Source organism: Solanum tuberosum, unplaced genomic scaffold (genome assembly GCF_000226075.1).
Source record: "Solanum tuberosum cultivar DM 1-3 516 R44 unplaced genomic scaffold, SolTub_3.0 scf00130, whole genome shotgun sequence".
In the NCBI taxonomy this organism is placed as follows: Eukaryota; Viridiplantae; Streptophyta; class Magnoliopsida; order Solanales; family Solanaceae; genus Solanum; species Solanum tuberosum.
The window spans coordinates 877,749-890,579 of NW_006239060.1; the positions used below are offsets into that span (position 1 = coordinate 877,749).

Below are 12,831 nucleotides of genomic sequence, written 5' to 3' on the forward strand. Positions count from 1 at the left end.
AATCATAATAGCTGGTATGGGATTTTTTACTGATGCCTACGATCTCTTCTGCATATCTCTAGTCACTAAGTTGCTTGGACGTATTTACTACCATGTCGATGGCTCTTCAAAGCCTGGTTCACTACCTCCTAATGTTTCCGCTGCTATCAATGGTGTCGCCTTCTGTGGTACCATTGCGGGTTAACTCTTCTTTGGATGGATTGGTGACAAAATAGGAAGGAAAAAAGTCTGGCATAACCCTTACGATCATATGTATTTGTTCCATTGCTTCTAGCCTTTCTTTTGGTAGGGATCCTAAAACCGTCATGGCCACCATCTGCTTCTTTCGCTTCTGGCTTGGTTTTGGTTTTGGTGGCGATTACCCCCTTTCTGCTACTATTATGTCTGAATATGCCAACAAAAAGACTAGGGGTGCCTTCATTGCTGCTGTTTTCGCTATGCAAGGATTTGGTATCCTCGGAGGTGGTATCTTTGCCATCATTATCTCTGCTGTATTCCAGGCTTGTTTCAAGGCGCCAGCCTATCAAGTGGATCCCCTTGGTTCAACCATTCCTCAAGCAGATTATGCGTGGAGGATCATATTGATGGCTGGGTCACTTCCTGCTCTTCTCACTTACTACTGGAGGATGAAGATGCCTGAAACGGCTCGTTACACTGCTCTTGTAGCCAAGAATGTGAAGCAGGCCACTGCAGATATGGAAAACGTTATGCAGGTTGACATTGGGACAGACCAAAAAGAGCCTGCTGTAAAGTCCGGCAATGAATTTGGTTTGTTCACGAAACAATTTCTTAGGCGACATGGACTTCACTTGCTTGGCACAGCTAGCACATGGTTTCTTCTTGATATTGCCTACTACAGCCAAAACTTGTTCCAAAAGGATATCTTCAGTGCCATTGGATGGATTCCTGCTGCCAAGACTATGAATGCAATTGAAGAGGTTTACAAAATTGCACGGGCACAAACTCTTATCGCTCTCTGCAGTACCGTGCCTGGCTACTGGTTCACAGTGTTCCTCATTGACAGGATTGGCAGGTTTACCATTCAAGTTATTGGTTTCACAATGATGACAGTGTTCATGTTTGCTCTGGCCATTCCTTACCACCACTGGACTCTCCCTGGCCACCATATCGGGTTTGTGGTCCTCTATTCACTAACCTTCTTCTTTGCCAACTTTGGACCCAACGCCACTACATTTGTCGTGCCTGCTGAGATTTTCCCTGCTAGATTGCGGTCAACTTGCCATGGAATATCAGCTGCATGTGGAAAGTTAGGAGCAATGGTGGGTGCATTTGGATTCCTGTATTTGGCTCAACCACAAGACAAGAGCAAGGCTGATGCAGGGTACCCTGCTGGAATTGGGGTTCGGAATTCACTCATTGTCCTTGGCGTAGTCAACCTTCTCGGATTATTTTTCACTTTCTTGGTTCCAGAATCCAAGGGGAAGTCACTGGAGGAGATGTCAAGGGACGGCGAAGACTCGGCAGAGGATGGAGCAGAAGTGGAGAATCATAACAGGACAGTTCCTGTTTAAAAATAGTTACTAGTTTCATTTGTTTATATGTAGTACTATAGTTTCTTTAGCTCAAACTATTAGTGTAGAGATACTAAGTTTCATCCCTTTTTAGCTTTTCTTGATTGCTCGCTACTCTATAATATATATCACTGAGATTTTAGTTTCACATTGAACTACTTTTGGGAGCATTTTGCAGTGAACCTTTTTTGTGTCTACCAGGCAAAATCTTTGAAGGTTTATACAGTTGCAGTTCAATCATTTTAATGCACTTCAGACAAAAATGACTGAACTTTCATGGAATAACAACTTTAGTGGCACTCGATGTACGGATGCCACTACAGATCTTGTCACATCTTTAGTATCTCAAACTGAAACTCTTCTCATCCATAAAGCAATTGAAACTAATTGCAATATTGCTTACATTCTGGAGTTGTTAAAATACTTGAATTAAAAAAAAAACATGTCATGTACATTTCATACCTAAACTTATATACATGTTCCTCTTTCTTATAGAGCTGTAGACCAACAACCATAGACCAACTACCAAAAGAAAGAAGACAGACATGACTCATGAATTTATAAGAGGAATTATACCTTTAAGAAAAAGGGAAAAGGATTAAAAAAACAAGAGGATAAAATCCCAAAAAAAAGGAGTTTAAGAATTGAAATTAATAATGAAAAAACAAAAATGAAAACAAGACTTTAACCACAGGAGATGCTTGCTGCAGGACCACCACTAGCAACTCCAACTATGATTTTTTAGCCTGCATAAAGTGTGTTGAGAGAAACAAAGTCATTTTCACGTGCCGAGAACTTAAGGTTCGTGGATTTTTATGTGGGGAGAAATTTATCCACACCCGTTGTTTATACCAAACCAATGAACACATGGCATTTGTCTTTCATATGCACTTCTATCACTAACCATGGTTAGTTGATATATGAAAAATTAATGTGGATTGGTAGGGGACTGGGGAAAGGTTGAAGACTACTTCAAAGAAACTTACCTGTTTCAAGTACTTCTTATGAACCTTCAATGCCTCATCTAATGCTTTTCTTGCATCTAAATTCCCAGATATTTCGCCCAAGATCTGGAAACTTTTTATTGTCAGCATCAATGGACATAATGTCGTGGAATACACAGATATAAAAAGACAGAATGATGACCTCTACAACATCATCAAGGCCTTTCGCCTCTTTCATAAGTCGCCTATGCTTGGTCTCTAGAACACTTGCAACCAGGAAAACAGAAAGAGCACTATTCGGTTCCGCACCAGTTTTCAAATTGTTCCTTTCAAACTTCCCATATTCCTTTAGTTTATGCTTATCATTCGGTTTGTCATCATACAATAATTCAGAAAGAAGGGGTTGTCTTTTGTCATCATATGATGAATATATGTTTGGATTGTACTCCATGGCCCACATCACCTGGATAATAGAAAAAAAAGTATCTATCAGAAGATAGAAATAACTCCTACCTACAATTTCTCATGGCTCCTGGACCTCTCATGGTTCAGATGTTATGAAGAACTAGTTCTTTCCCATTGACCTTTATGTCAAAACTTATGCTCTTCTAGAACACAAAAGGTTGGCATACATTCTCTATTAAACAATCCTCAGAACGAGAAACGTAAGTAAAGCAATAAATCCTGGTGCAAGCTATTTTGCAATATATATTTTCTTTTTTGATAACCGTGATATCCGGACAACCATGCGTGCACCTCGACTAATTCTACGGGATACCTGCCCCTTCCCACCAACAACATGTATCAGGTAACTCTGTCCACCAAGGCTAGCGAACATATGGAAAGTAATCAACTAGTGTTTGTCTCTAATGGGATCTGAACTCTACCTCATGATTCTTAACCCAATTCATTGCCCACTAGGCCACTGCTATATATATCTAACAATTACAAATGGAAAAGAAGTAGCTTCTCACCTCCCAAAGATAGAGTGAGTCAACGAACGAGAACTCCCTGCGGAAAAGTACCATCAGCATGCGAAATGCAAACAGATATTCTCCACCATCTAGCTCCTCTGCCGATATAATTATAGCTGTTATGAGAGAGATGGAAGATAGATAGAAGGAGTAAAATCTAGTCCTACCCCCTCCTTCGTGTTTTGATAGTAAAGTAAGTAATCTGTGGCATTGTCAATATGTAATTGCAAAGATTTGACAAGTATTTTACATGAACCAACACTTGCAAAAAAGTAGAAATGCACATAGAAAGACTTTCAGACCACGGGATTACCATTACTATGATTAACTTATGATTTGTTATTGGGGCCCCAAAATGACAAAATGGTATAGTAATTTGCGTCAGGCATCAGAGATATCTAACCATTAGAGAATGTAATTTTGTTGTTCCATTTCTTCTAGCTTAATGTGTAATCCTTAAGGTAAGTTAATTTCCAATCACAAGAGTCTAATAAAGATTTACCCTGCACTGTGGCCAAGATATGTAAAAAGACAACTATTTCCTGTCTGAAACTCCAACCACAATTGTTAAAGACTGAAACTACTTCCCTTTGTACCTTTCTGTCCAACTATAACTCTTAAGAAGTTTGACTCAGTTTTTAGATGGAAAAAAACTATCATCCATGGTATCTCTCTCTCAATCCTTTAGGCACATTCCTTTTCGAATGATGAAGGTTAATAATCAGAAAAAGGTACATGGGCTCCTACAGATAATATCATGAGAACACTTGAATTTATCATTCACGATATTCCAAAATCATATTTCATCACAAGACACCAGTAAAAACCCAGTAAATCATTCAAGACGCTACAACAGAGATTAGGAAAGGAAAAGCAACAATGTCACGAAGATCTTGAGTTCTTTACTATACTCATGGCAATAGTGACTAAGACGATTTACAAAGACTAGGACCCTCTCTTACCCAGGTGTTGATGAAGCTTGGGATCGACGGTTTTAACAATTTGAGCTAGAGTACTTAGCTGAGACTGCACTCCAATAGAATCTGTGCTGCACTTAAAGTTCTCTCGCTGTTGAAATGAAAGTTGAGTGATTATAAACAGAAGGGAGGTATAAGCAGAGGAATGAGCACAAAAGGAATGCACCAGCTGAAAGAAAAATGTCAATAAGGAGAATACAAATATATGTGCAAGTTACATCCCTCTTCCGGGGGTATGCAAGGTTTACCTGACCAACTTTACCTTGCAAGGGAATCATTTGAAAAAAAGAAACTTTGTAAAGTCTTTTTTGATGCGTCTGTAATAGCCTATGTGTCCCAAAAAAGAACGTGCTACGCCCGGCCCCCTTTTCAGTAGATGAGATTAGGATGAAAGGGCTTTCTTTCATTAACATTCCGTGAAGGTGCATAGATATATTAAACTTGAAATATGTTTATAGTTAAATTCAAGGTAGATCACTAAAGAAGAGAAACTCCAGTGCTAACTTTTATAAGTAGAAGTTCAAACAATGCTATGGCCATTATGGTGTTTTTACTTTTTGTCCTTTACCTTTTGCTATTGCAACTCGTCTAAGGTCTCTAATAATAGCACCTTAAAAAATAACCACTAATAGAGCATTAGCAACAATAGAGACATACCAATCGACGCATTGCACGTTCGAAGCACCAGTATGCATCTGCTTCATTCTCAAGTAGAATTATCATTGGAGAGCAAATATCACTCATTCCTGTTCACGTAAAATGAGAGACATAAAATGAGAGAGGATGTTAATGAACGGCCTTGATTATATTGAAAGACAATGTCTTATACTCCTATAATACCTTGAACATAACCAATATCTTTATCCATCCAGGCATAGACAGACAGTACATCCCAAAGTTTTGACTGATTAGCTTCATTCTCGTAAAATACAAGAGTACGATCCGTTCGAACAACATCCAAACCTAAATAAACATCGTAAGTCAAGATAGTTTCAGATATCATTAAGAAAATCAGTTTATCTTGAAACACCAGCTTCTTTAGCCGGGTCAAAAGAGTGATTTCTAGATATTTCATATTCAAGCAATCTATGCATAGCAGAAGTTGGACAGCTGTACTAGGATCAAGTTGATTACTATCACTTTTTCATTAAAAATTGCTAACAGTTATTCAAAATATTTTCCTGTCACAAAGTTCAAACTCGCTCCAAAAATATACCACGTTGGAGTTAAGAGAGAGCAAAGATTGAGTGACTCCATCTTTCAAGTGAACAACTACGAAGTGGAACTAAGCAATGTCAACATGCTTATTAAAAGTCTTGTAAATTGGCAAGAGTAAGGAGAAAAGCAAAGAGAATTACCATGTACTCTAGGTACTTATTTTATATTATGTATATAAAGTGAAAACCAGCAAATGCTTTCCTATTATACTGCAGCATTCTTATTTCATGTCCACAAAACCTGTGGAAGGGAAGCAGATAACTCAATTACCTAGGAAGCTTTCTCAAAGTGATGTACAAAATTCTTCTCACTTTTGACCAGTCAGCAAATGGATGTTGTTTGTTACAGAATGTATATAGATCTATTTCTTGATATTGTACAAAGATGTTGATAGATAGCATATCTTTAGATTTCCTCTTTATTTCTTTCCTTAGTTAGCTTCTTGTTAATGTATTTATACATGTTCACCCTAAGTTGTTCAAACTCGGGTGCAGGTGTCTGATACAAGTCCTAGAGGTCGGATACTTCATGATCTAATTTTTAAGATTCGGGGATATGGATACGGGTGCGGGGATTCGCCTAAAAATAATTAAAATATCTAAAAATAGAGTTATAAAACCTAAATTATGAGATATTGAGAACTTGAGGAGAATCTTGGAAGAAGATTAAAGGAAAAGGAGTGACATAGAAATTTATATATAAAAGGTATTCCATTTTCTTTAATTTCACCTTAGCTTTTGTATTGATTACAGAAATCATTAAAACTGTCCAGACTTTCCCCATCGATTTTGGTCAAAGCACCCAAAATCAGCTGACCAAACCGGACATGTATCCCACACCCACACCCATGTCGTGTCAACACGGGTGCGGCACCAAAAGTGAAGAGTCTAAGCAACTTAGTGCTTACCAATTGAATAAAATACAAGTTATTTTCTCTAATTCCTTGCACACGGTATCAAAGCATAACCAGAGTTGTGAGACTTGAAGTGGTGGTTGCTGGAATTAGCCGCCGCCATATTTTTGGTTCGTGTGACTTCACCACTGATGGTCTGTCTTACTGATTTGACATTGCCTTGAGAGTACCCAGTTGATTTACGGTGGTTTTCTTATCATTGGACCACGTTTTGATGATTTAACATCAAGATCAAGGTTCTACGATTTTTCTTTTGGTGATACTTTAGTTTGAATTCCTTTCTCTGCTGTCGTTTGATCTGTTTGGAGCCAGAATACTGTCTGATCTCTACTGCTTCCTCTTTGTTGCTTTGATTGGTTTTCTGCCTGGACCCCTTGGCTATTCATATTTTAGTTTCTTGTTACTCTGTGAACTGCTGGGTATTCCAACCATCTTAACTCTGTTTTGGGTTATTTAGTTTTCTCTATTTGAGTTGAGCCTTTTTGTGGAGTTGACTATTCTCTTGGTAAGACCTTTATATTGAGAGTTTTGGTGATTTCTCTGTTATTTTGCTTTGATATTGTGAGAATGAATGATAATAAGGGAGAAGAATGGAAGAGTTTAGAAAGGGAGAAGAATGGAAGAGTTTAGTAAGGTTGATGTTGCTCATAGGCCATCATTGGACAAAATAGTTTTGGTTTCGGCAGAGGATTATGCTAGATTCATTTAGTATCAGAAATCACTTAAGGAATCTACTTCAGTTACTACCTTTGTCGAGTCAGGGAAAGCATGACTATTACCTTTTCAAATAAATGAGTGATTGATCCAAGCGCCACAAATCACATGACATGTGTAACACTAATATTTTTTCTAACTTCCAGCCACACAAAGCACCATTTCCCGTTACTGTAGCTGATGGATCAACTTGTACCAGTTTTGGATCTGGAACTGTTAAACCAACCTTATTTATTACCCTATTCAGTCTTTTACAGGCAATCTGTTGTTGGAACTATCTCCTTGTTGTATATGTCGATGACATTGTCATTATAGGAAGTGATTTGCAGGTATCTCTCCTCTCAAGTCTTTCTTACATACTAAGTTTCATACGAAAGACTTGTATAGTAGTCAGTGTAATTCTCTTCAACTCAGCATCAAGAATACACCATCCAGTAACGAAAAAAAGGACCCACTTATCTCAATGAATTTTGAGCTTATCAGAGAAATTAATAGGCGGACCTGTTGGTCCCCTTTATTTGTACTTGTAACAATTTGCCAGTGGCTAAGCATCATCTTTATGGAATTACAGTCAAGATAAACACAAAGTCTCTAAATCCAAAAACCCTTCCTACATCTGCAAACTAAGTACCCTCGACATGGCCTAATTCCACTTCCCAAAGTCCATTACAGCTATATCTCAACTTCATAGAATTACACTGACTACTATACAAATATGTACCGACAAAATTGAGAAAAAGAAGTAACTTTAGATGTATCACTCCCTTTATCTATTTTGATAAGTGCATCTGAATTATCTTATGTGGGTAGATCTAACCTTTGAAATGAGCTGATCTATTGCATTGTCTAACAACTAAGAACTGCAAATCCCAGAACTATATTTATGTTGACCATGTAAATAAATGCAAAATTTCTTTGGTTCTCCTTTTTTTGTTGATTATGGTGGTATTTCGACCAGTTTGAAGCACATCAACTGATCCACTGGATATCCCAGGTAACTTCACCAATCAAATTAGCAGATGCGACCAATTCACCTATTGTCACCTCTGCTGGTATTAGAACCTTGGTTCTCAAGATTGTTACTCCAACAGTTCCAGTACTAGGCTACTCCATTGGAGCTTCTCTTTTTAATTGATTATTTATTTTTGTCATTTGTTGGTAACTTATTAAGACAACTACATAACTCAAACACCAATAGTTGTGCACGAGAAAATTCTAAGAAAGTTTAAGAGAGTTATTGGCAAAGAAAGTTTTTGCAGTACTGGTCAAAGAGATGAAGGAAAGAGAGGAAGAGATGCTGGTAGATTCTAAAAGTCAGCATAAACTGTATATAAATAGAGAATAAGAAGTAGCAGAAATACGAACCAATTTGATGCAAGCTAAGCTTCCACTGAAGCACTTTCTTTTCAAAATCACCATTATCAGCTGGCATGGCATCACTATTATCATGTGAATTACTGGTACTAGTTGCACACTCTATAGGTTGCCCATCATCAGATGCTATGGGTTGCCCATCATCAGATGATATGGGTTTCCCATCATCAGATGCTATAGGTTGCCCATCATCAGATGTTATAGGTTGCCCATCATCAGAGACTATAGCACTAGTGATGAATTTTCCACTGCCGATGACAGGCACTATCTTTTGACATTCAGATTTCCATGCAGCATACTGCTCCCTGAGGATACAAATTTCAAATCATTAATTTAGGCCACTAATAAAAATAATAAATTAATTTCAATTTCAGCATACTGATATTGGCCCTAAGCTTTTGTCTTCACTAAGTCTTTTATACATTTATGCTATTATATTTTAAAGGCAATAAATCTCAAAATTGGACTGACCATTTTTCTTCTTGGTTCCAAGTTATATACCACAGAACGGGGATCAAAGTCCAGAACTAAATGAACTCAGCCTTTAGCAGGCATGCTTTTTCTTTCACCAATGATTTCAGAAACGGACTCAAACTGAATCAGGGCATTCAAGGAATATGGTACATTTTGACTGAAGACATGGGCATTGACATAGCTATACTATAACTTATCCAAAGACTGGTTCATCCAAATTGACCTCTCATGATAAAATTCTACAGGCATGTTGATGAAAACTATCTGTGACCACCTCCAAACATATAATAAAACTGTATTTGAGTTCTCAAACTTGACAAACCTCACAGCAAGTTCTAGCAAGCCACAAGAGGGTTGAGCTTTTTTGCAGTTGAATAATTACATATTGAGTCACGAGAATTCAAATTTTATACAAAAAAAATGAGGAACTTCATGAAATAAAAAGGGTCAGATCTTGACACCAGGAGACAGAAGGTCCGCTATAAGAAAGGGTAGAAAACAGCATTACAGACACCATATTATCATCTCTATGCTCAATATTGAATCATTCTAATATACAGCAGGGACCACTAAATAAAGTTAACCTTCGAGATAAAAACTCTATTAAACATGAGAAAGTCATCGCATAAAAGTAAATCAATTGTAACTGGTGCTTTGACTTTCTATAAGCATATAAATGTACAAAATTAGAACATAATTACTTCATATCTTAATTTTTTACTTTACATTCTAAAAACAACCAGTTTGGCTATTTGGTTATCACTGCTACTAATTGCTGAAACGACTCACATTACCTTCGCTGTTGTCTAAGCTGATTTCTTTCCACAAATGTGCTTTCAGGATCAAAACAGCCCAACAGGAACTCCCAGGCCGCCCCTTTAATTGATGGATGAATACCCTAGCGTTCACAGAACAATTAATGAGCTTCATAATCTTAAAATTCAATATCCAGAAAAACAGCAATACAAAAAATTCTTGTTGATAAGTAACAGCAAGAGGCATATTAAACGTAATTAACCCAACCTCTTCATGATGAACTCAACAGACGTGCCACTAGTAGACCAAGTTATCCAACTTTTATGTATAGTTCAACAGCCTAAATTTTATACACAGCTGACAGAGAGTGTCAAACCTATTGCACACAGCAGAACAACAAAAACTAATCACTTTTATGAGGTAAGATCATGCTAGTTTTCCAAGAGATGAAAGAGGGTCCTACTTCCATTGGCTAATAACTTTCTAGAGTGCTCAAAGAGCTTGAAATAAGGGACAATATACACCCCTATAGAGTGAAGCAACGATTTTAACTCAACTCACAAATAGATAAGAAAATAAAACAATGTAATACAAACGATCCAGTTTACCCAAGGTCAATAGGTTTTGGGGTGCAACACCACTCACAAGTCCCACATGAGATTAATATTTAGTCACAAAGGTACTCAATTTCATTTCACCACTGCGCTGATAACTCCTGTTTAACGGACTAACTATAACTTGTATTCACCATCCAAACACCTGACCTCAAGCATGTAAACAACAGGCTGGAATAATGCACTCTCTGTGTCACATTAACTGGATCGTGAAGAGTAGTAGCAAGGAGAGAAAAAAACACTGAGAGTGGCAAGACAATGAGACAATGCAAAACAAGACAAGGATCGAGTGTTGTTGCGGCTCCATCATTTTCCTTGTCTGAGAGTAAAGTAAAGGTATTACTTTACCAACCAAAGATAGTAACATCTTCAACCTTTCCAGCTTCTACAATAGCTAAAACCTTCAGTATGACTATTCAGAATTTCCAAAACATCAATCTACCTCAAGTAGAATCTTCCAAAGAAATCAAACATTAAACACAGTCACAATACATAAAAACTGCAGTACTTTACGAGGAAACTACAAGCTGTCTCCGAATATGAAACCGAACTGTTTTATAGGAGTAAGATAATAATTGCAAGTTGAAGTCAGCTTTCAGTCACTTGCTTGTCTCTGTTGCAGAGCATTCGCAATTTAAAATTAAGTTGTTATACAAAAATTGCTTATTTGAAAGATCTAATTCTCATCTTCCATACCTGCTCTTAATTGTTTAAATACAGGAACCAGTAAAGCAATACATTTGACTCAAAATTACACGCATCCAAAGGAAAATGAGAATGTGGTAGACAATACAGGAATAATGGCAAAAAAGGTATACCCCTCGTTGTATTCGTCGAAGAACACCAGCTATATCCAAATAACCATCTTTAGAGAATGCAGCTTTCCATCTTCTTTCACTAAGAGTTTTTCCTACCTGTCCAAACAGTGTAAAAAAAGCACAGTAAGGATCTTAGTTGAGTCATAAGCATCTATAATCCTTGAAGATATCACAAACAGCTACCTAATAATAACACTTATTTCTTCAAAAGGAATAAGACAAATGTCAACCAAAAAACTCTGGCTTTTGCCATCATTCAAGTATTTACCTAATTGATTGATTAAACATATTTTCATTTAGCAACCCCCAATGGACCAAATAAAACAACTACAAGAATTTCCACCCAGTGTTTCTTTTGAAGCCTGGTATTTACCTTTTGTCCCCATTATAAAAATTTCTGCAGATATAACACCACGCGGCATAACTTTGGGCAGGGCATAACTTGTTTTGTCCGGTGCGTGTTCAACGTTATGCCCCGTCAAATAATCTTGCAAAACTTAATAGAGGGCCAAAGTTAAATAACTGTCTTAGACGATTCTATTTGTGCAAATCTCCCCAACAACTACACCATCAAAGGATGGACAATGATTTTCTAGGAAAGACAAAAATGGCCTAAGTGTCTAAACCACATGAGAGAAATTAATGTCAAAGGATCAAGGAAAAAAGACACCATCAAAGGATGGACAATGATTTTCTAGAAAAGACAAAAATGGCATAGGTTTCTAAACCAGATGAGAGAAATTGATGTCAGAGAATCAAAGAAAAGGAAAAAAGACACATTTAACGCTGTCAATATGAAGATAACACACCAAATGAATAAGAACAACAAAGAACAGAATCAGATACAGTAAAGTAGCATAGAAAAGGGAAAAAAGGTGATATTTTTTCAACACACCCTTGCTTTGAATCGGGTCTTGGGAACATCAGCTAGGCATTCAGGCCTAACAGGATAGTAACTGTCTAGCTCCTCTGAAGAAGAATTCTTCATAGCACGAACCCCTGTTAATTCAAAACACAAACCCCACAATCAATCCAAAACAGGGGAAGAAAATTGAACAATTCATCCACTTTAAGAAGAAAAAACCACATACAACAGACTCATTCAGACATTCCATCAAACATATAACCTACCATCATTCTTGAAATCAACGGATGACTGAGAATTACCCATGTCTTCGTTCAACAAAATAAGAAATTACAAAACTAAAGATCGCTAAGATTTCAACATAGAAAGATAAATATAGAGATTGATTTTGAAATGAAAATGATATTTGAAAGTTTCAAGTACCTGTATTGAATATGATGAAGACAAATTTGAATAGATTGACTTGCTGCCTCTTTTTTCTTTTTTTTTATTTGTATTTATTGTCTTGATTCGATTTGTACAATGAAACAGGGAAGATGAGAAATTGACGTTATTCTCAAATTTCAACTTTTTGTTCAAAATATTTTATGGTTGAAATAACAATCAGATTTTAAGGTTGTTAGAAAATATATGAATGAACAATGGACAGGAAAAATGA

General features: G+C 36.9%; 2 protein-coding genes across 3 annotated transcripts in view; one reads left to right on the forward strand and one right to left on the reverse strand.

Annotated features, from left to right (window-relative positions):
- The window catches only part of LOC102592695 (inorganic phosphate transporter 1-4-like), a 3,179-nt gene extending 1,647 nt beyond the window's left edge, over window positions 1–1,532 (forward strand). Inside the window, exon 2 of the mRNA XM_015310581.1 lies at window positions 463–1,532. Within this exon, the coding sequence (XP_015166067.1) occupies window positions 463–1,532 (1,070 nt within the window). The remainder of the gene's footprint in view (window positions 1–462) is intronic.
- A 336-nt stretch (window positions 1,533–1,868) lies between these two features.
- LOC102593033 (TBC1 domain family member 15-like) lies at window positions 1,869–12,749 on the reverse strand. 2 transcript variants are annotated; one of them, XM_006351595.2, is made up of 12 exons: window positions 12,597–12,749; window positions 12,204–12,307; window positions 11,309–11,404; window positions 9,915–10,018; window positions 8,638–8,951; window positions 5,268–5,390; window positions 5,085–5,173; window positions 4,413–4,518; window positions 3,451–3,548; window positions 2,679–2,939; window positions 2,519–2,602; window positions 1,869–2,278 (listed from the first exon to the last, which is right to left on the reverse strand). In XM_006351595.2, the coding sequence occupies exons 2-12, from the start codon at window positions 12,294–12,296 to the stop codon at window positions 2,264–2,266; spliced, it is 1,383 nt and encodes a 460-aa protein (XP_006351657.1). In that variant the 5' UTR covers window positions 12,297–12,307; window positions 12,597–12,749; the 3' UTR covers window positions 1,869–2,263. The 2 variants fall into 2 exon arrangements, with proteins under 2 accessions (XP_006351657.1, XP_006351656.1); XM_006351594.2 differs by lacking the exon at window positions 12,597–12,749 and adding an exon at window positions 12,440–12,578.
- Between the last annotated feature and the right edge of the window lie 82 nt (window positions 12,750–12,831).